The sequence below is a fragment of the Oncorhynchus gorbuscha genome, unplaced genomic scaffold (genome assembly GCF_021184085.1).
Source record: "Oncorhynchus gorbuscha isolate QuinsamMale2020 ecotype Even-year unplaced genomic scaffold, OgorEven_v1.0 Un_scaffold_1714, whole genome shotgun sequence".
Taxonomy (NCBI): Eukaryota; Metazoa; Chordata; class Actinopteri; order Salmoniformes; family Salmonidae; genus Oncorhynchus; species Oncorhynchus gorbuscha.
In genome coordinates, this window is record NW_025746410.1 from 63574 (window position 1) to 86547 (window position 22974).

A 22974-nucleotide genomic window follows, 5' to 3' on the forward strand; every position below is an offset into this window, starting at 1 on the left:
ACGTTGACCTGAGTAAACCCTCTGGCTCCGCCTCTTCCTCTCTAGTAGCTCTGCTGTGTTGTTATTCACGGAGGACTCAAACCAGTGGGCGGTGGTCACAGAGGGCGGTGGTCACAGAGGGCGGAGGTCACAGAGGGCGGAGGTCCCAGTGGGCGGAGACAGACAAGGAAACGCTATTCATTTACAGTAGTAATAGCTGGCAAAACATTGACCTCTCCTTGACCTCTCCTTGACCTCTCCTTGATCTCTCCTTGACCTCTCCTTGACCTCTCCTTGATCTCTCCTTGATCTCTCCTTGACCTCTCCTTGATCTCTCCTTGACCTCTCCTTGACCTCTCCTTGAGCGACCCTCAAGCACCTGCAGCAGCCTTTTGCTTCCACATGTTACTTTGTATTTTGTATATTTATATTTACATTGAACTTTGTACCTTTATAACAGTTCTGGAGTGTAGATTCACTGTAGCCATACTGCCATAAACACAATACCTTGTTGAGGTGTAGCACTCAGCCAGGGATGGACGTTATGATGTATATAATAATATGTCTTAATACAATATTAGAAATATACACCAAAACGTACCACTCGGGTGTGAGTTCATTTATCACATAAGAACCACGGTACAATATGAAAACTCAGTCCACCAGAATCTGTAGAAAGCATGTTTATTTTACTTTAAAAATATTGATTCATTGATTGAAACCCAGCACAAAGCAACATGATTTATTGTAAAACATCTTGAAGCTGCAGAAGTGTCTACTGTTCCAGTTGAAAATGAATACACATGATAACACATCTATCTGTGTAAAATACTGGGTAACTTGACAGTGATGTGACTCTGGGTTGGGGTCAATTCCATTTCAATTCCAGTCAATTCAGAAAGTACACTGAAATTCCAATTCTCTTCAATGCTTTTCAATGAGGAATAAAAAAAAATGAAATTGGAATTTGGTTTACTTTCCGAATTGACTGGAATTGAAATGGAATTGACCCCAACCCTGGTGTGACTAACTGCTTAATGTAGATGTTAATAACAACTGGTAGTGGTGAGTCCCATGGTCATCTGGAGTAATGCTGACCGCACAGATGGCAAGACACAGCCTATGGCTCTAGCATCCTCCATGAACTCAGTGCTGCCGGGAAAACAGAGAGAAGAAGAAAAACCGGTGAATAAATGTCATGTCAACAGAGTAGAACAGCCTGAGTTTTACCCATAAGGCTCTGCTCAACAGTAGTGCACTATGCTGTGTAATGATATGGGGGGAAAGGTTAGTGTTGGAACAAAGGCAAACACACTCTCCAGGATATACTTCCACACTCCGCCCCCTGGGGGCAGCACCAACAGGGTCTAGGTGCTGAGCTAAGCCTTGATAAGCACATCAGGTGCAGCCAATGAAGGTGATTGGCAGTCTGGGAGAGAGAGAGGAGGACAGAAGCCTCTCAGTCGGTTTTTATTTGTTTTTGTTGTGTTAGAAAACCTCTTTAGTTGGGCATATATATTTGTGGTGTGGTTTCTGTACACATTTACTTCACAGTTGGCACTATGTATTGGGGCAGGTAGCGTTCTCCTGGAATCCGCCAAACCCAGATTCATCCGTCGAACTGCCAAATGGTGAAGCGTGAATCATCAGTCCAGAGAACGTGTTTCCACTGCTCCAGAGACCAATGGCTGCAAGCTTTACACCACTCCAGCTGACACTTGGCATTACGCACAGTGATCTTAGGCTTGTGTGCGGCTGCTCAGCCATGGAAACCCATCTCTTCACCATGGAAACCCATCTCTTCACCATGGAAACCCATCTCTTCACCATGGAAACCCATCTCTTCACCATGGAAACCCATCTCGTGACCATGGAAACCCATCTCTTCACCATGGAAACCCATCTCGTGACCATGGAAACCCATCTCTTCACCATGGAAACCCATCTCGTGAAGCTCCCGACGAACAGCTCTTGTGTTGACGTTGCTTCCAGAGGTAGTTTGGAACTCGGTAGGGAGTGTTGCAACCGGGGACAGACGATTTTTACACACTACGTGTTTCAACACTCAGTGGTCCCGTTCTGTGAGCTTGTGTGGCCTACCACTTCACAGCTGAGCCGTTGTTGCTCCTAGACATTTCCACTTCAAAATAACAGCACTTACAGTTGATCGGAGAAGCTCTAGCAGGTCAGAAATTTGACAAACTGACTTGTTGAAAAGGTGGCATCCTATTACGATGCCACGTTGAAAGTCACTGAGCTCTTCAGTAAGCCCATTCTACTGCCAATGTTTGTCTATGGAGATTGCATGGCGGTGTGCTCAATTATATACACCTGTCAGCAACAGGTGTGGCTGAAATAGCCAAATCTACTCATTTGACGGGGTGTCCACATCCTTTTGTATATGTGGTGTATGTAGGCAGTACCTTGAAGTCCCAGAGGACCATAGCTCCGTCCAGACCCACACTGCTGTACTTGTCCACGTGGGTCTTAGTTCCTGACACGATACACAGCTGACTGGAGGGAGACACAGGAGCAGAGAGATTCAGTATCCTCTACAAGCATTTCGCTACATCCGCAATAACATCTGCTAAACACGTGTATGTGACACACACAACATACACAACACACACACTCCCTCTCTTCTCACGTGATGCTGTTCTGGTGCAGGCAGCCCAGCTCGTTGCTCTCGTCGTCATCAGTAGCCTTCTTATCCAGATTGCGGAAGTGTTGCATGGCGGACATGCTGCCCCTAGAGGTCTGCTTGGGGATGTCCAGCTTCTTAACAAACTTCAGAGTGCCTGGGCCCTTATAGGAGAACTGAAACGGACAGCAGTCATGGCCCTGAAACAGAGGGTTTAGACATTAGGTATGCAAGGTATGTATGATAGGAACATAGAGGGTTTAGACATTAGGTATAGGATGATAGGAACATAGAGGGTTTAGACATTAGGTATGCAGGGTATGTATGCTAGGAACATAGAGGGTTTAGACATTAGGTATGCAAGGTATGTATGATAGGAACATAGAGGGTTTAGACATTAGGTATGCAGGGTATGTATGATAGGAACATAGAGGGTTTAGACATTAGGTATGCAGGGTATGTATGATAGGAACATAGAGGGTTTAGACATTAGGTATGCAGGGTATGTATGATAGGAACATAGAGGGTTTAGACATTAGGTATGCAAGGTATGTATGATAGGAACATAGAGGGTTTAGACATTAGGTATGCAAGGTATGTATGATAGGAACATAGAGGGTTTAGACATTAGGTATGCAGGGTATGTATGCTAGAAACAGAGTGTTTAGACATTAGGTATGCAAGGTATGTATGATAGGAACATAGAGGGTTTAGGCATTAGGAACATAGAACATAGGACCATAGTATGCAGGGTATGTATGATATTGAGTCCCAAATGGAACCCTATTGCCTTTATATAATGCACTGCTTTTGACCAGGACCGATAGGAGCAAACTGTAGGATACCAGGCCACAAGGGATCCTGTAAAGCCTATATATAGGGGACAGTGTTCCATCTGGGGACAGTGTATCACTGAACTCAATGAACTCCCACAGGTGGAAGTGGTTCGGTGAACTGGGCTCACAAGTTGAGTAACCTTGCTATGGTTCTGGTCGGTCACAAATGAGGAGAGTGATGAGAGGTGTGTTTTCTTACCGCGGCAACCATCTCTGTGGGGCTCACATAGAGCACGCTCACTAGAGGGAGACGGTCCGTTGTCAGCTGAGTCACCCTGTCAATCGACACGAGGTCAGAGATCAAGAGTCATGGGGTCAATGACACGTTCCTCTCTGTGTGAATCTCTAAATGAAAGATTCCTCTCATCCCTTTCACCTAGCCTCTTTCCTCAGAACATCAGAAGGAGACAAGGTTCCTTTTCCTCCAAGGCTCTAATGGCTTCCCTTTTCCATTTTCAGGAGAGGAGGGGAGAGGACGACAGTAGTGGAGGAAAAGACTGAGAAGCATCCTTTCTGTCAGTGATAGCTACTCACTCTTTCCCCCTTCACTCTTTCCCCCTTCACTCTTTCTCTCCTTCACTCTTTCCCCTTTCACTCTTCCCTCCTTCACTCTTTCTCCCCTTCCCCCTTCACTCTTTCTCCCCTTCACTCTTTCACCTCTTCCCCCTTCACTCTTTCTCCCCTTCACTCTTTCACCTCTTCCCCCTTCACTCTTTCTCCCCTTCACTCTTTCACCCCTTCCCCTTCACTCTTTCACCCCTTCCTTCTTTCCCACTTCACTCTTTCCCCTTTCACTCTTCCCTCCTTCACTCTTTCTCCCCTTCCCCCTTCACTCTTTCTCCCTTCACTCTTTCACCTCTTCCCCCTTCACTCTTTCTCCCCTTCACTCTTTCACCCCTTCCCCCTTCACTCTTTCACCTCTTCCCCTTCACTCTTTCTCCCCTTCACTCTTTCTCCCCTTCCCCCTTCACTCTTTCTCCCCTTCACTCTTTCTCCCTTCCCCCTTCACTCTTTCACCTCTTCCCCCTTCACTCTTTCTCCCCTTCACTCTTTCACCTCTTCCCCTTCACTCTTTCTCCCCTTCACTCTTTCACCCCTTCCCCCTTCACTCTTTCACCTCTTCCCCCTTCACTCTTTCTCCCCTTCACTCTTTCTCCCCTTCCCCCTTCACTCTTTCTCCCCTTCACTCTTTCTCCCCTTCCCCCTTCACTCTTTCACCTCTTCCCCTTCACTCTTTCTCCCCTTCACTCTTTCTCCCCTTCCCCCTTCACTCTTTCTCCCCTTCACTCTTTCACCTCTTCCCCTTCACTCTTTCTCCCTTCACTCTTTCACCTCTTCCCCTTCACTCTTTCTCCCCTTCACTCTTTCACCCCTTCCCCTTCACTCTTTCCCCCTTCACTCTTTCACCCCTTCCTTCTTTCCCACTTCACTCTTTCCCCCTTCACTCTTTCACCCCTTCCCCCTTCACTCTTTCCCCCTTCACTCTTTCCCCCTTCACTCTTTCCCCTTCACTCTTTCTCCCCTTCACTCTTCCCCCTTCACTCTTTCACCTCTTCCCCCTTCACTCTTTCCCCCTTCACTCTTTCACCCCTTCCTTCTTTTCCACTTCGCTCTTTCCCCCTTCACTCTTTCCCCTTCACTCTTTCCCTTCACTCTTTCACCCCTTCGCTCTTTCCCCCTTCACTCTTTTCCCTTCACTGTTTCACCCTTCACTCTTTCCCCTTCACTCTTTCCCCCTTCACTCTTTCCCCCTTCACTCTTTCCCCCTTCACTCTTTCCCCTTCACTCTTTACTCTTTCACCCCTTCACTGTTTCCCCATTCACTCTTTCACCCCTTCACTCTTTCACCCCTTCACTGGTTCCCCCTTCACCCTTTCTCCCTTCACTCTTTCACCCCTTCACCCTTTCCCCCTTCACTCTTTCCCCCTTCACTCACTCTTTCCCCCTTCACTCTTTCACCCCTTCACTCTTTCCCCTTTCACCCTTTCCCCCTTCACTCTTTCACACATTCACTGTTTCCCCTTCACTCTTTCACCCCTTCACTCTTTCCCCCTTCATTCTTTCCCCCTTCATTCTTTCACTCACTCTTTCCCCCTTCACTCTTTCCCCTTCACTCTTTCACCCCTTCACTCTTTCCCCCTTCACTCTCTCACTCACTCTTTCACCCCTTCACTCTTTCACCCTTTCACCCTTTCCCCTTCACTCTTTCACCCCTTCACTCTTTCCCCCTTCATTCTTTCACTCACTCTTTCCCCCTTCACGCTTTCCCCCTTCACTCTTTCACCCCTTCACTCTTTCCCCCTTCACTCTCTCACTCACTCTTTCACCCCTTCACTCTTTCACCCTTTCACCCTTTCCCCCTTCACTCTTTCACTCTTCACTCTTTCACCCCTTCACTCTTTCACCCTTTCCCCCTTCACCCTTCACCCTTCACCCTTTCCCCCTTCACTCTTTCACCCTTCCCCCTTCACTCTTTCCCCTTCCCTCCCCCTTCACTCTTTCACCCCTTCCCCCTTCACTCTTTCCACCCTTCACTCTTTCCCCCTTCACTCTTTCCCCCTTCGCTCTTTCCCCCTTCGCTCTTTCCCCCTTCACTCTTTCCCCCTTCACTCTTTCCACCCTTCACTCTTTCCACCCTTCACTCTTTCACCCCTTCACTCTTTCACTCACTCTTTCCCCTGGGTGGCGTCGGCCACACTGATGCTGCTGTTGTGAGCGACCCAGGCCAGGTGGTCTCCGCTGGGGGAGAAGGAGACACTGTGTACCCAACCTCCACAGTCCTTGGTCTCCAGCAGCATCTCCCCAAATGGCATCTTAGCCCCCCAAGCTGTTGGGCCTGGCTTGTCCTCGATTTCCTTGATGTAGGCAGAGAAGATCCTGCATGAAGAGTATTTGGGAATTGTCATGTTTGTATCACTATGAGTCGATCCGGCTTGCACAGCGTTACTTTAATACCTGATTATTTTGTATCCCAAAGAGAGAGTATTTTTAAATGTTGTTACAGTATAAACAGACTGTATATACATTGGTATAAAACCATTCAACCACCATATTATGACTCACACCTAGAAAAAAGGGTTCCGAAAGGGTTCTTCCCTGTAGCAGAACCATTTTTGGTTCCACTTGACAACTTTTGGGATCCATGTAGAATTTTCTGTGAAAAGGGATCTACATGGAACCCTAAAGGCTTTTCCAAACGGTTCTCCTATGGGGACAGTTAAAGAGTTATCCTATGGGGACAGTTAAAGAGTTCTCCTATGGGGACAGTTAAAGAGTTATCCTATGGGGACAGTTAAACGGTTCTCCTATGGGGACAGTTAAAGAGTTATCCTATGGGGACAGTTAAACGGTTCTCCTATGGGGACAGTTAAAGAGTTATCCTATGGGGACAGTTAAAGAGTTCTCCTATGGGGACAGTTAAAGAGTTATCCTATGGGGACAGTTAAAGAGTTCTCCTATGGGGACAGTTAAAGAGTTATCCTATGGGGACAGTTAAACGGTTCTCCTATGGGGACAGTTAAAGAGTTATCCTATGGGGACAGTTAAACGGTTCTCCTATGGGGACAGTTAAAGAGTTCTCCTATGGGGACAGTTAAACGGTTCTCCTATGGGGACAGTTAAAGAGTTATCCTATGGGGACAGTTAAACGGTTCTCCTATGGGGACAGTTAAAGAGTTATCCTATGGGGACAGTTAAACGGTTCTCCTATGGGGACAGTTAAAGAGTTATCCTATGGGGACAGTTAAACGGTTCTCCTATGGGGACAGTTAAAGAGTTATCCTATGGGGACAGTTAAAGAGTTCTCCTATGGGGACAGTTAAACGGTTCTCCTATGGGGACAGTTAAAGAGTTCTCCTATGGGGACAGTTAAACGGTTCTCCTATGGGGACAGTTAAACGGTTCTCCTATGGGGACAGTTAAACGGTTCTCCTATGGGGACAGTTAAAGAGTTCTCCTATGGGGACAGTTAAAGAGTTCTCCTATGGGGACAGTTAAAGAGTTATCCTATGGGGACAGTTAAAGAGTTCTCCTATGGGGACAGTTAAACGGTTCTCCTATGGGGACAGTTAAACGGTTCTCCTATGGGGACAGTTAAAGAGTTCTCCTATGGGGACAGTTAAAGAGTTCTCCTATGGGGACAGTTAAAGAGTTATCCTATGGGGACAGTTAAAGAGTTATCCTATGGGGACAGTTAAAGAGTTCTCCTATGGGGACAGTTAAAGAGTTCTCCTATGGGGACAGTTAAAGAGTTATCCTATGGGGACAGTTAAAGAGTTCTCCTATGGGGACAGTTAAACGGTTCTCCTATGGGGACAGTTAAAGAGTTCTCCTATGGGGACAGTTAAAGAGTTCTCCTATGGGGACAGTTAAAGAGTTATCCTATGGGGACAGTTAAAGAGTTCTCCTATGGGGACAGTTAAACGGTTCTCCTATGGGGACAGTTAAACGGTTCTCCTATGGGGACAGTTAAAGAGTTCTCCTATGGGGACAGTTAAAGAGTTCTCCTATGGGGACAGTTAAAGAGTTATCCTATGGGGACAGTTAAAGAGTTCTCCTATGGGGACAGTTAAACGGTTCTCCTATGGGGACAGTTAAACGGTTCTCCTATGGGGACAGTTAAAGAGTTCTCCTATGGGGACAGTTAAAGAGTTCTCCTATGGGGACAGTTAAAGAGTTATCCTATGGGGACAGTTAAAGAGTTATCCTATGGGGACAGTTAAAGAGTTCTCCTATGGGGACAGTTAAAGAGTTCTCCTATGGGGACAGTTAAAGAGTTATCCTATGGGGACAGTTAAAGAGTTCTCCTATGGGGACAGTTAAACGGTTCTCCTATGGGGACAGTTAAAGAGTTCTCCTATGGGGACAGTTAAAGAGTTCTCCTATGGGGACAGTTAAAGAGTTATCCTATGGGGACAGTTAAAGAGTTCTCCTATGGGGACAGTTAAACGGTTCTCCTATGGGGACAGCCCGAATCACCCTTTTAGGTTCTAGATAGCACCTTTTTCTTTCTAAGATTGCATGGTAACAGAAACCTGTTGTGAGAAAACACAAAACAATGACAAAATTGTTTGCGAAATGACATCAGATTCAATTCAACGGTGGTGCAGGGTTTATCAAGCAGAAGTGCTGTACAGATGTAATTACATTGTCATAGTTTTGTAACAGCTCCTTGACCAAGCATTAGAAAATAAATAATCTGACCCGATAATTACCTAGCTAAAGGTTGAATAAATAAGAATCAGCAAAGCAATAGCATCAACAGCATTACAGACAGTTACTATCTGTTGGTTCTGACCTGCAGTGGAACCTTAGAGACAGTTACTATCTGTTGGTTCTGACCTGCAGTGGAACCTTAGAGACAGTTACTATCTGTTGGTTCTGACCTGCAGTGGAAGCCTTAGAGACAGTTACTATCTGTTGGTTCTAACCTGCAGTGGAAGCCTTACAGACAGTTACTGTTGGTTCTGACCTGCAGTGGAAGCCTTAGAGACAGTTACTATCTGTTGGTTCTGACCTGCAGTGGAAGCCTTAGAGACAGTTACTATCTGTTGGTTCTGACCTGCAGTGGAACCTTAGAGACAGTTACTGTTGGTTCTAACCTGCAGTGGAAGCCTTAGAGACAGTTACTATCTGTTGGTTCTAACCTGCAGTGGAAGCCTTACAGACAGTTACTGTTGGTTCTAACCTGCAGTGGAAGCCTTAGAGACAGTTACTATCTGTTGGTTCTAACCTGCAGTGGAAGCCTTAGAGACAGTTACTATCTGTTGGTTCTAATCTGCAGTGGAAGCCTTAGAGACAGTTACTATCTGTTGGTTCTAATCTGCAGTGGAAGCCTTAGAGACAGTTACTATCTGTTGGTTCTAATCTGCAGTGGAAGCCTTAGAGACAGTTACTATCTGTTGGTTCTGATCTGCAGTGGAAGCCTTAAAGACAGTTACTATCTGTTGGTTCTAATCTGCAGTGGAAGCCTTAGAGACAGTTACTATCTGTTGGTTCTGATCTGCAGTGGAAGCCTTAAAGACAGTTACTATCTGTTGGTTCTAACCTGCAGTGGAAACCTTAGAAACAGTTACTATCTGTTGGTTCTAACCTGCAGTGGAAGCCTTAGAGACAGTTACTATCTGTTGGTTCTGACCTGCAGTGGAAGCCTTAGAGACAGTTACTATCTGTTGGTTCTGACCTGCAGTGGAAGCCTTAGAGACAGTTACTATCTGTTGGTTCTGACCTGCAGTGGAAGCCTTAGAGACAGTTACTATCTGTTGGTTCTGACCTGCAGTGGAAGCCTTAGAGACAGTTACTGTTGGTTCTGACCTGCAGTGGAAGCCTTAGAGACAGTTACTGTTGGTTCTGACCTGCAGTGGAAGCCTTAGAGACAGTTACTATCTGTTGGTTCTGACCTGCAGTGGAAGCCTTAGAGACAGTTACTATCTGTTGGTTCTGACCTGCAGTGGAAGCCTTACAGACAGTTACTGTTGGTTCTGACCTGCAGTGGAAGCCTTAGAGACAGTTACTGTTGGTTCTGACCTGCAGTGGAAGCCTTAGAGACAGTTACTATCTGTTGGTTCTAACCTGCAGTGGAAGTCAGAGGATCCTGCAGCCAACAGGATGTTGTTGGGGTGCCAGTCCAGACACATCACCGTGGACCGGATGCTCTTCTTTATGTGCTTACTGAGCCACCTGCAGGAGCCAGAGGTCACAGAGGTCTCAAAGGTCAAAGGTTGCAATAGATTCATACTGGAAAAATCTCAAGACACTACTGAGCCATAACAGGGTCAGAGGGGAAGGGAAAGGTCACAGTAGATTCTTGCTGGGAATATCTCAAATGGTGCCTCACTTCCAGCCTATAGTGTACTACTGTAGTAACAGTCACAATAACAGTATTAGTAAGAGGTTACAGTGAGTGAGTGAGTGAGTGAGTGAGTGAGTGAGTGAGTGAGTGAGTGAGTGAGTGAGTGAGTGAGTGAGTGAGTGAGTGAGTGAGTGAGTGAGTGAGTGAGTGAGTGAGTGAGTGAGTGAGTGAGTGAGTGACCGACCGTCCGACTGACTGAACGTGTTCCGTGTCTCTCACCAGTCGTTCTCCTTCTCGAAGTAGCAGACAGAGATGAGGCGAGCTCCGCTACCCAGGGCAAACTTATTCTCCAGAGGGGACCACTTGACAAAAGTAGCAGCCCGGTTGATCCTCACCAACACCAGAGTGGGCTTCCACACCTTGTCCTTCAGGGTCCACACGTACGCATTACGGTCCGATGCACACGTCACAATGCGGTTCGAATCCGGAGCCCAGTCGATGCCTGGAAGGTTTTTAGGAGATGGAGACAATGAAGAGAATGATGCAGTTGGAATCCCATAATGCCTTGTGATGCAACATGTTCAGACTAGTGTGTGTGTGTGTGTGTGTGTGTGTGTGTGTGTGTGTGTGTGTGTGTGTGTGTGTGTGTGTGTGTGTGTGTGTGTGTGTGTGTGTGTGTGTGTGTGTGTGTGTGTGTGTGTGTGTGTGTGTGTGTGTGTGTGTGTGTTCAGTGGGTACCTGTGATTCGTCCACTGTGCTCAGTCAGCTCGTGGATCTTGGCCCACTCGTTCCCCTTCTTCTCATAGATGATCACCACACTGCTGTTGGGGCTGACAGCAATCTCTGGAGATAGACATCATTACGTCACTACAATATCTTGATTAACAACAACTAATACACAGCAATATCTGGAGAGAGGTTAGACATCTTTACATCACTACAATATCTTGATTAACAACAACTAATACACAGCAATATCTGGAGAGAGGAGAGACATCTTTACATCACTACAATATCTTGATTAACAACAACTAATACACAGCAATATCTGGAGAGAGGAGAGGCATCTCTGTATCTCTACATCATCTTGATTAACATGTAACGACTGTGTAATGGATAGAAACATGCTGATTGCTGATTGACAGTTGTACACACACACACACACACACGCAAGTGCACACACACACACACACACGCAACACACACACACACACACACACACACACACACACACACACAAGTGCACACACACACACACACACACACACACACACACACACACACACACACACACACACACACGCACGCACACGCAAGCGCACACAGACACACACAACATTGCATATTATGTGGAGGAGAGATGTCTATAATGCATTGACGCATCATATAGGACACGTACAGAAACACACAGTACATTGTATATGTTTACACAGCTAATTCTCCAGTAATGTAATGTAATGGTGAACCAACACTGACAGTGTTCAGATCAACACTGGGCCAGTGTGTATAAGTGTCCACGCTTTTCAGTGTTAAAGGAAATTAGCACTTTTAGTGTTATGCAACACCTCACATTTAACACCAGGAAGTGTATATAGTTTTCACCAATGGTGTTTGCAATGACACCTCATAGTATTTTTTTTAAACAATTACACTAATTAGGCCTAGGGTAGTAGGGTAGGTAACTTTCCCCAAACTCCCATTTTTTAACCCCGTTGAAGGATTTCAGATTTTTTTTTATTTCCTCCCATTTCCAGGAATCTTCCAACTGCGATTTCAGGAAAATCTGGAAATTATGGCAAGATTTTTGACCAGAATTTAGCAACCCTTACCTGCAAGTCATATCAGAACCCAAACAGAATAACTGCCTGGGTTAGCCGTGTTGCAAGGAGAGTCTTTAACATTTACAAAGGGAACAACCTTTTAACTAACGGGTACAAATCTAATTAACTGATTTGATTCGTTTTGAAAAATGTTTTGTTTGTTTGTTTGTTATTTGTCTTTGAGTAGCATAATATGAATCAATCAATCAGTGTACAAGCAAAAACAAAAGTATCAAAAAAACAATCATTAAGAAAAAATCTACCTGTAGTAGAGCATGCTGGGAAATATGATAATAATGGCCGTGGTTTTGATGGGAACGTTATACTCTCCACAGAGTAAAACCAGAGAGGAAGAGGCAAAGCGAGAGATTTCACTCTCACCCAAATCTGTCCACGTGGGAATACAGCGTTATTCAATGAGTTTCTGTGGGCTTAATGAGCAGACTGATAAGCAGACTTCCTGCCTTCCCACCTTTGGGACAATGGCTCCTATTGTTAGCCTCTAGTCATTGTATAAGGATCTCTGGTAAAAACTGACACAATCACACTCACAGTCAACACTGGTTATTAACTGGGGTTGTCTACACTAATAGAGGTAATTTAACACCTGAACACTAGAAATATTACACTGAAAAACAGCTACATTACATTACCCTCTTTCCACTGGGATTCTCTGCCTCTAACCCTATTACAGTGGCTGAGTCACTGGCTTATTGGGGCTCTCTCATACCGTCCCTGGGAGGGGTGCGTCACCTGAGTGGGTTGAGTCCCCCCCCCCCCCCTTGGGTTGTGTCGTGGTGGAGATCTATGTGGGCTATACTTAGCCTTGTCTCAGGATGGTAAGTTGGTGGTTGAAGATATCCCTCTAGTGGTGTGGGGGCTGTGCTTTGGCAAAGTGGGTGGGGTTATATCCTTCCTGTTTGGCCCTGTCCGGGGGTGTCCTCGGATGGGGCCACAGTGTCTCCTGACCCCTCCTGTCTCAGCCTCCAGTATTTATGCTGCAGTAGGTTATGTGTCGGGGGGCTAGGGTCAGTTTGTTATATCTGGAGTACCTCTCCTGTCCTATTCGGTGTCCTGTGTGAATTTAAGTGTGCTCTCTCTAATTCTCTCTTTCTCTCTTTCTTTCTCTCTCTCGGAGGACCTGAGCCCTAGGACCATGCCTCAGGACTAACTGACATGATGACTCCTTGCTGTCCCCAGTCCACTTGGCCGTGCTGCTGCTCCAGTTTCAACTGTTCTGCCTTATTATTATTGGACCATGCTGGTCATTTATGAACATTTGAACATCTTTACCATGTTCTGTTATAATCTCCACCCGGCACAGCCAGAAGAGGACTGGCCACCCCACATAGCCTGGTTCCTCTCTAGGTTTCTTCCAAGGTTTTGGCCTTTCTAGGGAATTTTTCCTAGCCACCGTGCTTCTACACCTGCATTGCTTGCTGTTTGGGGTTTTAGGCTGGGTTTCTGTACAGCACTTTGAGATATCAGCTGATGTACGAAGGGCTATATAAATAAATTTGATTTGATTTGATTAGGTAACACTGGCCAATTTACTGTGTAGCAATGGCATTTTGTTAACCTTGTCCTCAGGCTCTATTGTTACTGCATATAGACGTTGGAGAGAGGGAGATCCGGCTTGGGACCAGATTAGCATGTTTACCTACAAATTTTTCTCTACGTCAAAGATAACTTGTTTAATGTAGAGATACTGTAGATAAATCACAATGTTCATGTTCCATCTTTGTACTTTAACAGAATACTAAAAGGGTAGAGTTAGACGAGTAAAGGAGACGAAGAAGAAGAGTGAAGTCAGATGTGTCCCAAATGGCACCCTATTCCCTACATAATGCTCTTTGGGTCCTGGTACAAAGTAGTGCACTATATAGGGAATAGGGTACCATTTGGGCCCACACTACAGTATGGAGCTCCTTACATCTCTGCTAACATTTCCTCTGTTGATAATCACATTCCCCAGATCTTCAGACATTTTTAATGGACAGCAATTAGAGGAGGAAGAGGAAGTGCATCTGCAGACAGCAAACAACACGAGGGGTTTGCGTCTCAACGGGCTCCCTATTCGCTACATAGTGCACTACGTATGACTAGAACCCTATGGGCCCTGGTCAAAAGGTAGTGCACTGTATAGGGAATTTGGGAAGCTTCCGAGGAGCCAGCAGGCCAGCTAATGGAGGAATAGACCGGGAGAAAGAGAGGTGTGCGTGCGTGCGTGCGTGCCTGCGTGTGTGTGTGTGTTGAAATGCGGGCAGACTGGTTTAAGTATTACTGCAGGACTACTTACGTGTCCTGTCCTTATTCCAGGCATGACAGGACAGAGGCTCCAACCCAAAGCTGTACAGAGACATGCTTCAACAAGGGGTCCACAGGGTTCTGGAATGTGGCTGGGAACGGAATGTCTTCTTCTTGTCAGGGATTGGTTGGAACTCTACTGTAGTAAAACCAGGAAGGGAGGGTTAAAAGTGAGAAAGATTGGGTTAGATAAAGTTAGATTGTAGGCCGAGGCTATACTCTAGGAGGCAAAGTTGCCCCCAAGCAACTCAACCCCAAGTGTATTTCAGAAACTGGTTGAATGTCTGAATTGTTTTGCCCGTAAATATTAAGGTAAATTAGGTAAATATTAAGTTGAGCGTTGACTTTTGTTGAGTTGAGCAACGAGTTGAGCAAGGAAACTAACTGTGGACGTTGGTCGTCAGTGTTGGCACATACTTTGTAAACACAAAATGGCTACATTTCATCTTTACATGGTTGCTGTTGCCTGCTAGCTGTGTTGACATAGTGGGAAAAACCATTGCATTCAGATACAGTCAACCCTACAGTATATATATGTTTTGTATAGGTAGAGATTTGTATCTTCTTTCCACTTGGTGAGAGACACTCAGAAGACCAGAAGGACTTTCTGATTGATCCTATATGCACAACAACATTAGACTGGTTCCATTGCAGACCCTTAATGTCCTGCTCTATGCCTCTCATACTGTCACTCCTACATTCTTGATGCCCTTGATACGTGGCATTACAAGACCTTTCTGCAATGCCTCCCGGTCCCAGTATCTGACAAGGAACTGAACTGAGAGTGCTTTCTTATCACACTTAATTAGCATAGAGATCAAACACACACAGACACAGATACACACACAGACACAGATACACACACAGACACAGATACAGACACAGACACAGATACACACACAGACACAGATACACACACAGACACAGATACACACACAGACACAGATACAGACACAGACACAGATACACACACAGACACAGATACACACACAGACACAGATACAGACACAGACACAGATACACACACAGACACAGATACACACAAAGTGATACACACACAGACACAGATACAGACACAGATACACACACAGACACAGATACAGACACAGACACACACTCAAACAGGAAAGACCACGCCATAGAAAACCATAAGAAACCCCAAATGCAACTAAGAAACAAGGGAATGTCAACCAAAACCAGTCTCTCCCTCCTACCTCTCCTTCCTCCAGTGGACAGGAACGATAAGATGATGTGTGTGTGGTTGTAGCAGGGTTGTATTCGCGGACTCTGGGCAGTCTACACGAACGAAGCAGTGCAGCGCAGGACTGGAGAGGACACAAGAAGAGGAAGTAGAGCGAGATTGAGAGACACACAGAGAGAGAAGGAGGAGTGACGAGGGTGTGTCTGCGTATTCAGCTATTGCGCAAGCACCTGGGACAAAGGTTGGTGGAAGATGAAGATAACATGCAGACTGTCAGGTGACTTTCCCTCAAAAGTACACCTGTAGTAGTCAGGTGACCTCCCTCAACAGTACACCTGTAGTAGTCAGGTTGCTCCCTCAACAGTACACCTGTAGTAGTCAGGTTGCTCCCTCAACAGTACACCTGTAGTAGTCAGGTTGCTCCCTCAACAGTACACCTGTAGTAGTCAGGTGATCTCCCTCAACAGTACACCTGTAGTAGTCAGGTGACCTCCCTCAACAATACACCTGTAGTAGTCAGGTGATCTCCCTCAACAATACACCTGTAGTAGTCAGGTGATCTCCCTCAACAATACACCTGTAGTAGTCAGGTGACCTCCCTCAACAATACACCTGTAGTAGTCAGGTGACCTCCCTCAACAATACACCTGCAGTAGTCAGGTTGCTCCCTCAACAGTACACCTGTAGTAGTCAGGTGATCTCCCTCAACAGTACACCTGTAGTAGTCAGGTTGCTCCCTCAACAGTACACCTGCAGTAGTCAGGTTGCTCCCTCAACAGTACACCTGCAGTAGTCAGGTTGCTCCCTCAACAGTACACCTGTAGTAGTCAGGTGATCTCCCTCAACAGTACACCTGTAGTAGTCAGGTGACCTCCCTCAACAGTACACCTGTAGTAGTCAGGTTGCTCCCTCAACAGTACACCTGTAGTAGTCAGGTTGCTCCCTCAACAGTACACCTGTAGTAGTCAGGTGACCTCCCTCAACAGTACACCTGTAGTAGTCAGGTGACCTCCCTCAACAGTACACCTGTAGTAGTCAGGTTGCTCCCTCAACAGTACACCTGTAGTAGTCAGGTTGCTCCCTCAACAGTACACCTGTAGTAGTCAGGTTGCTCCCTCAACAGTACACCTGTAGTAGTCAGGTGATCTCCCTCAACAGTACACCTGTAGTAGTCAGGTGACCTCCCTCAACAATACACCTGTAGTAGTCAGGTGATCTCCCTCAACAGTACACCTGTAGTAGTCAGGTTGCTCCCTCAACAGTACACCTGTAGTAGTCAGGTTGCTCCCTCAACAGTACACCTGTAGTAGTCAGGTGATCTCCCTCAACAGTACACCTGTAGTAGTCAGGTGACCTCCCTCAACAATACACCTGTCAGGTGTTCTCCCTCAACAGTACACCTGTAGTAGTCAGGTGACCTCCCTCAACAATACACCTGTAGTAGTCAGGTTGCTCCCTCAACAGTACACCTGTAGTAGTCAGGTGACCTCCCTCAACAATACACCTGTAGTAGTCAGGTGACCTCCCTCAACAGTACACCTGTAGTAGTCAGGTGACCTCCCTCAACAATACACCTGTAGTAGTCCGGTGACCTCCCTCAACAGTACACCTGTAGTAGTCAGGTGATCTCCCTCAACAGTACACCTGTAGTAGTCAGGTGACCTCCCTCAACAATACACCTGTAGTAGTCAGGTGACCTCCCTCAACAGTACACCTGTAGTAGTCAGGTGACCTCCCTCAACAGTACACCTGTAGTAGTCAGGTGACCTCCCTCAACAGTACACCTGTAGTAGTCAGGTGACCTCCCTCAACAGTACACCTGTAGTAGTCAGGTGACCTCCCTCAACAGTACACCTGTAGTAGTCAGGTGACCTCCCTCAACAGTACACCTGTAGTACCTCAACAGTACACCTGTAGTAGTCAGGTGACCTCCCTCAACAGTACACCTGTAGTAGTCAGGTTGCTCCCTCAACAGTACACCTGTAGTAGTCAGGTTGCTCCCTCAACAGTACACCTGTAGTAGTCAGGTTGCTCCCTCAACAGTACACCTGTAGTAGTCAGGTTGCTCCCTCAACAGTACACCTGTAGTAGTCAGGTTGCTCCCTCAACAGTACACCTGTAGTAGTCAGGTGACCTCCCTCAACAGTACACCTGTAGTAGTCAGGTGACCTCCCTCAACAGTACACCTGTAGTAGTCAGGTTGCTCCCTCAACAGTACACCTGTAGTAGTCAGGTGACCTCCCTCAACAGTACACCTGTAGTAGTCAGGTGACCTCCCTCAACAGTACACCTGTAGTAGTCAGGTTGCTCCCTCAACAGTACACCTGTAGTAGTCAGGTGACCTCCCTCAACAGTACACCTGTAGTAGTCTCCCTCAACAGTACACCTGTAGTAGTCAGGTTGCTCCCTCAACAGTACACCTGTAGTAGTCAGGTGACCTCCCTCAACAGTACACCTGTAGTAGTCAGGTGACCTCCCTCAACAGTACACCTGTAGTAGTCAGGTTGCTCCCTCAACAGTACACCTGTAGTAGTCAGGTGACCTCCCTCAACAGTACACCTGTAGTAGTCAGGTGACCTCCCTCAACAGTACACCTGTAGTAGTCAGGTGACCTCCCTCAACAGTACACCTGTAGTAGTCAGGTTGCTCCCTCAACAGTACACCTGTAGTAGTCAGGTTGCTCCCTCAACAGTACACCTGTAGTAGTCAGGTTGCTCCCTCAACAGTACACCTGTAGTAGTCAGGTGATCTCCCTCAACAGTACACCTGTAGTAGTCAGGTGACCTCCCTCAACAATACACCTGTAGTAGTCAGGTGATCTCCCTCAACAATACACCTGTAGTAGTCAGGTGATCTCCCTCAACAATACACCTGTAGTAGTCAGGTGACCTCCCTCAACAATACACCTGTAGTAGTCAGGTGACCTCCCTCAACAATACACCTGCAGTAGTCAGGTTGCTCCCTCAACAGTACACCTGTAGTAGTCAGGTGATCTCCCTCAACAGTACACCTGTAGTAGTCAGGTTGCTCCCTCAACAGTACACCTGCAGTAGTCAGGTTGCTCCCTCAACAGTACACCTGCAGTAGTCAGGTTGCTCCCTCAACAGTACACCTGTAGTAGTCAGGTGATCTCCCTCAACAGTACACCTGTAGTAGTCAGGTGACCTCCCTCAACAGTACACCTGTAGTAGTCAGGTTGCTCCCTCAACAGTACACCTGTAGTAGTCAGGTTGCTCCCTCAACAGTACACCTGTAGTAGTCAGGTGACCTCCCTCAACAGTACACCTGTAGTAGTCAGGTGACCTCCCTCAACAGTACACCTGTAGTAGTCAGGTTGCTCCCTCAACAGTACACCTGTAGTAGTCAGGTTGCTCCCTCAACAGTACACCTGTAGTAGTCAGGTTGCTCCCTCAACAGTACACCTGTAGTAGTCAGGTGATCTCCCTCAACAGTACACCTGTAGTAGTCAGGTGACCTCCCTCAACAATACACCTGTAGTAGTCAGGTGATCTCCCTCAACAGTACACCTGTAGTAGTCAGGTTGCTCCCTCAACAGTACACCTGTAGTAGTCAGGTTGCTCCCTCAACAGTACACCTGTAGTAGTCAGGTGATCTCCCTCAACAGTACACCTGTAGTAGTCAGGTGACCTCCCTCAACAATACACCTGTAGTAGTCAGGTGTTCTCCCTCAACAGTACACCTGTAGTAGTCAGGTGACCTCCCTCAACAATACACCTGTAGTAGTCAGGTTGCTCCCTCAACAGTACACCTGTAGTAGTCAGGTGACCTCCCTCAACAATACACCTGTAGTAGTCAGGTGACCTCCCTCAACAGTACACCTGTAGTAGTCAGGTGACCTCCCTCAACAATACACCTGTAGTAGTCCGGTGACCTCCCTCAACAGTACACCTGTAGTAGTCAGGTGATCTCCCTCAACAGTACACCTGTAGTAGTCAGGTGACCTCCCTCAACAATACACCTGTAGTAGTCAGGTGACCTCCCTCAACAGTACACCTGTAGTAGTCAGGTGACCTCCCTCAACAGTACACCTGTAGTAGTCAGGTGACCTCCCTCAACAGTACACCTGTAGTAGTCAGGTGACCTCCCTCAACAGTACACCTGTAGTAGTCAGGTGACCTCCCTCAACAGTACACCTGTAGTAGTCAGGTGACCTCCCTCAACAGTACACCTGTAGTAGTCAGGTTGCTCCCTCAACAGTACACCTGTAGTAGTCAGGTGACCTCCCTCAACAGTACACCTGTAGTAGTCAGGTTGCTCCCTCAACAGTACACCTGTAGTAGTCAGGTTGCTCCCTCAACAGTACACCTGTAGTAGTCAGGTTGCTCCCTCAACAGTACACCTGTAGTAGTCAGGTTGCTCCCTCAACAGTACACCTGTAGTAGTCAGGTTGCTCCCTCAACAGTACACCTGTAGTAGTCAGGTGACCTCCCTCAACAGTACACCTGTAGTAGTCAGGTGACCTCCCTCAACAGTACACCTGTAGTAGTCAGGTTGCTCCTCAACAGTACACCTGTAGTAGTCAGGTGACCTCCCTCAACAGTACACCTGTAGTAGTCAGGTGACCTCCCTCAACAGTACACCTGTAGTAGTCAGGTTGCTCCCTCAACAGTACACCTGTAGTAGTCAGGTGACCTCCCTCAACAGTACACCTGTAGTAGTCAGGTGATCTCCCTCAACAGTACACCTGTAGTAGTCAGGTTGCTCCCTCAACAGTACACCTGTAGTAGTCAGGTGACCTCCCTCAACAGTACACCTGTAGTAGTCAGGTGACCTCCCTCAACAGTACACCTGTAGTAGTCAGGTTGCTCCCTCAACAGTACACCTGTAGTAGTCAGGTGACCTCCCTCAACAGTACACCTGTAGTAGTCAGGTGACCTCCCTCAACAGTACACCTGTAGTAGTCAGGTGACCTCCCTCAACAGTACACCTGTAGTAGTAAAGGTTGCTCCCTCAACAGTACACCTGTAGTAGTCAGGTTGCTCCCTCAACATTACACCTGTAGTAGTCAGGTTGCTCCCTCAACAGTACACCTGTAGTAGTCAGGTGACCTCCCTCAACAGTACACCTGTAGTAGTCAGGTGACCTCCCTCAACAGTACACCTGTAGTAGTCAGGTGACCTCCCTCAACAGTACACCTGTAGTAGTAAAGGTTGCTCCCTCAACAGTACACCTGTAGTAGTCAGGTTGCTCCCTCAACAGTACACCTGTAGTAGTCAGGTTGCTCCCTCAACATTACACCTGTAGTAGTCAGGTGACCTCCCTCAACAGTACACCTGTAGTAGTCAGGTTGCTCCCTCAACAGTACACCTGTAGTAGTCAGGTGACCTCCCTCAACAGTACACCTGTAGTAGTCAGGTGACCTCCTCAACAGTACACCAGTAGTCAGGTTGCTCCCTCAACAGTACACCTGTAGTAGTCAGGTGACCTCCCTCAACAGTACACCTGTAGTAGTCAGGTGACCTCCCTCAACAGTACACCTGTAGTAGTCAGGTGACCTCCCTCAACAGTACACCTGTAGTAGTCAGGTTGCTCCCTCAACAGTACACCTGTAGCAGTCAGGTGACCTCCCTCAACAGTACACCTGTAGTAGTCAGGTTGCTCCCTCAACAGTACACCTGTAGTAGTCAGGTGACCTCCCTCAACAGTACACCTGTAGTAGTCAGGTTGCTCCCTCAACAGTACACCTGTAGTAGTCAGGTTGCTCCCTCAACAGTACACCTGTAGTAGTCAGGTTGCTCCCTCAACAGTACACCTGTAGTAGTCAGGTTGCTCCCTCAACAGTACACCTGTAGTAGTCAGGTGACCTCCCTCAACAGTACACCTGTAGTAGTCAGGTGACCTCCCTCAACAGTACACCTGTAGTAGTCAGGTGACCTCCCTCAACAGTACACCTGTAGTAGTTTGATGACTTTCCCTCAACAGTACACCTGTAGTAGTTTGATGACTTTCCCTCAACAGTACACCTGTAGTAGTTTGATGACTTTCCCTCAACAGGACACCTGTAGTAGTTTGACTGAGACTTTCCCTCAACAGTACACCTGTAGTAGTTTGACTGAGACTTTCCCTCAACAGGACACCTGTAGTAGTTTGATGACTTTCCCTCAACAGGACACCTGTAGTAGTTTGATGACTTTCCCTCAACAGGACACCTGTAGTAGTTTGACTGAGACTTTCCCTCAACAGTACACCTGTAGTAGTTTGACTGAGACTTTCCCTCAACAGTACACCTGTAGTAGTTTGACTGAGACTTTTCCTCAACAGGACACCTGTAGTAGTTTGACTGAGACTTTCCCTCAACAGTACACCTGTAGTAGTTTGACTGAGACTTTTCCTCAACAGGACACCTGTAGTAGTTTGACTGAGACTTTCCCTCAACAGTACACCTGTAGTAGTTTGACTGAGACTTTCCCTCAACAGGACACCTGTAGTAGTTTGACTGAGACTTTCCTCAACAGGACACCTGTAGTAGTTTGACTGAGACTTTCCCTCAACAGGACACCTGTAGTAGTTTGAAGACTTTCCCTCAACAGGACACCTGTAGTAGTTTGACTGAGACTTTCCCTCAACAGGACACCTGTAGTAGTTTGACTGAGACTTTCCCTCAACAGTACACCTGTAGTAGTTTGACTGAGACTTTCCCTCAACAGGACACCTGTAGTAGTTTGATGACTTTCCCTCAACAGGACACCTGTAGTAGTTTGACTGAGACTTTCCCTCAACAGGACACCTGTAGTAGTTTGATGACTTTCCCTCAACAGGACACCTGTAGTAGTTTGACTGAGACTTTCCCTCAACAGGACACCTGTAGTAGTTTGACTGAGACGTTCCCTCAACAGGACACCTGTAGTAGTTTGACTGAGACTTTTCCTCAACAGGACACCTGTAGTAGTTTGACTGAGACTTTCCCTCGACAGTACACCTGTAGTAGTTTGACTGAGACTTTTCCTCAACAGGACACCTGTAGTAGTTTGACTGAGACTTTCCCTCGACAGTACACCTGTAGTAGTTTGACTGAGACGTTCCCTCAACAGGACACCTGTAGTAGTTTGATTGAACAAGGGACATGTTGACACCTGTTTTCTGGTTTAAATCTATCACAAATGTTGTAAATCTTTAGTGAGCATAATGTTTGGAGATCAGACGCATTAGGTTATTTATGAAAGCATGCATGAAGAAATCATATTTATTCGGTTTATTCTGATACTGAATACGTTTTTATCCATTGAGATTACAGCAATAATTCTACCTATAATGGTAAGCCAATATAAAAACTCAACATCTCTTCTGTAGCTCAGGGACAAGAGAGACAAGTCTATTTGAATATTCTTGCTGCCCCTACAAATGTTGTATTTTTTAATTTTTTTAATCTAACAATTGAT

The 22974-nt window shown here is 46.6% G+C and overlaps 1 protein-coding gene across 2 annotated transcripts; it reads right to left on the bottom strand.

Annotated features, from left to right (window-relative positions):
* Nucleotides 1–649: 649 nt before the first annotated feature.
* On the bottom strand, nt 650–15743 carry zgc:86896 (uncharacterized protein LOC415190 homolog). 2 transcript variants are annotated; one of them, XM_046338060.1, is made up of 10 exons: nt 15588–15743; nt 14366–14509; nt 10985–11089; nt 10526–10748; nt 10027–10134; nt 6127–6333; nt 3656–3731; nt 2627–2820; nt 2403–2493; nt 650–1131 (listed from the first exon to the last, which is right to left on the bottom strand). In XM_046338060.1, the coding sequence occupies exons 2-10, from the start codon at nt 14427–14429 to the stop codon at nt 1126–1128; spliced, it is 1074 nt and encodes a 357-aa protein (XP_046194016.1). In that variant the 5' UTR covers nt 14430–14509; nt 15588–15743; the 3' UTR covers nt 650–1125. The 2 variants fall into 2 exon arrangements, with proteins under 2 accessions (XP_046194016.1, XP_046194015.1); XM_046338059.1 differs by having other exon boundaries at nt 14366–14512; nt 15588–15742.
* Between the last annotated feature and the right edge of the window lie 7231 nt (nt 15744–22974).

What these genes read in the sequence shown, in the direction of transcription:
- zgc:86896 (XM_046338060.1), bottom strand. Translation starts at nt 14,429, where the DNA reads ATGTCTCTGTACAGCTTTGGGTTGGAGCCTCTGTCCTGTCATGCCTGG. An exon ending in CTGGAATAAGGACAGGACAC is followed by an intron (nt 11,090 to 14,365) that starts GTAAGTAGTCCT and finishes GTCTATCTCCAG; the next exon opens with AGATTGCTGTCAGCCCCAAC. An exon ending in CTGCACCAGAACAGCATCAC is followed by an intron (nt 2,494 to 2,626) that starts GTGAGAAGAGAG and finishes GTCTCCCTCCAG; the next exon opens with TCAGCTGTGTATCGTGTCAG.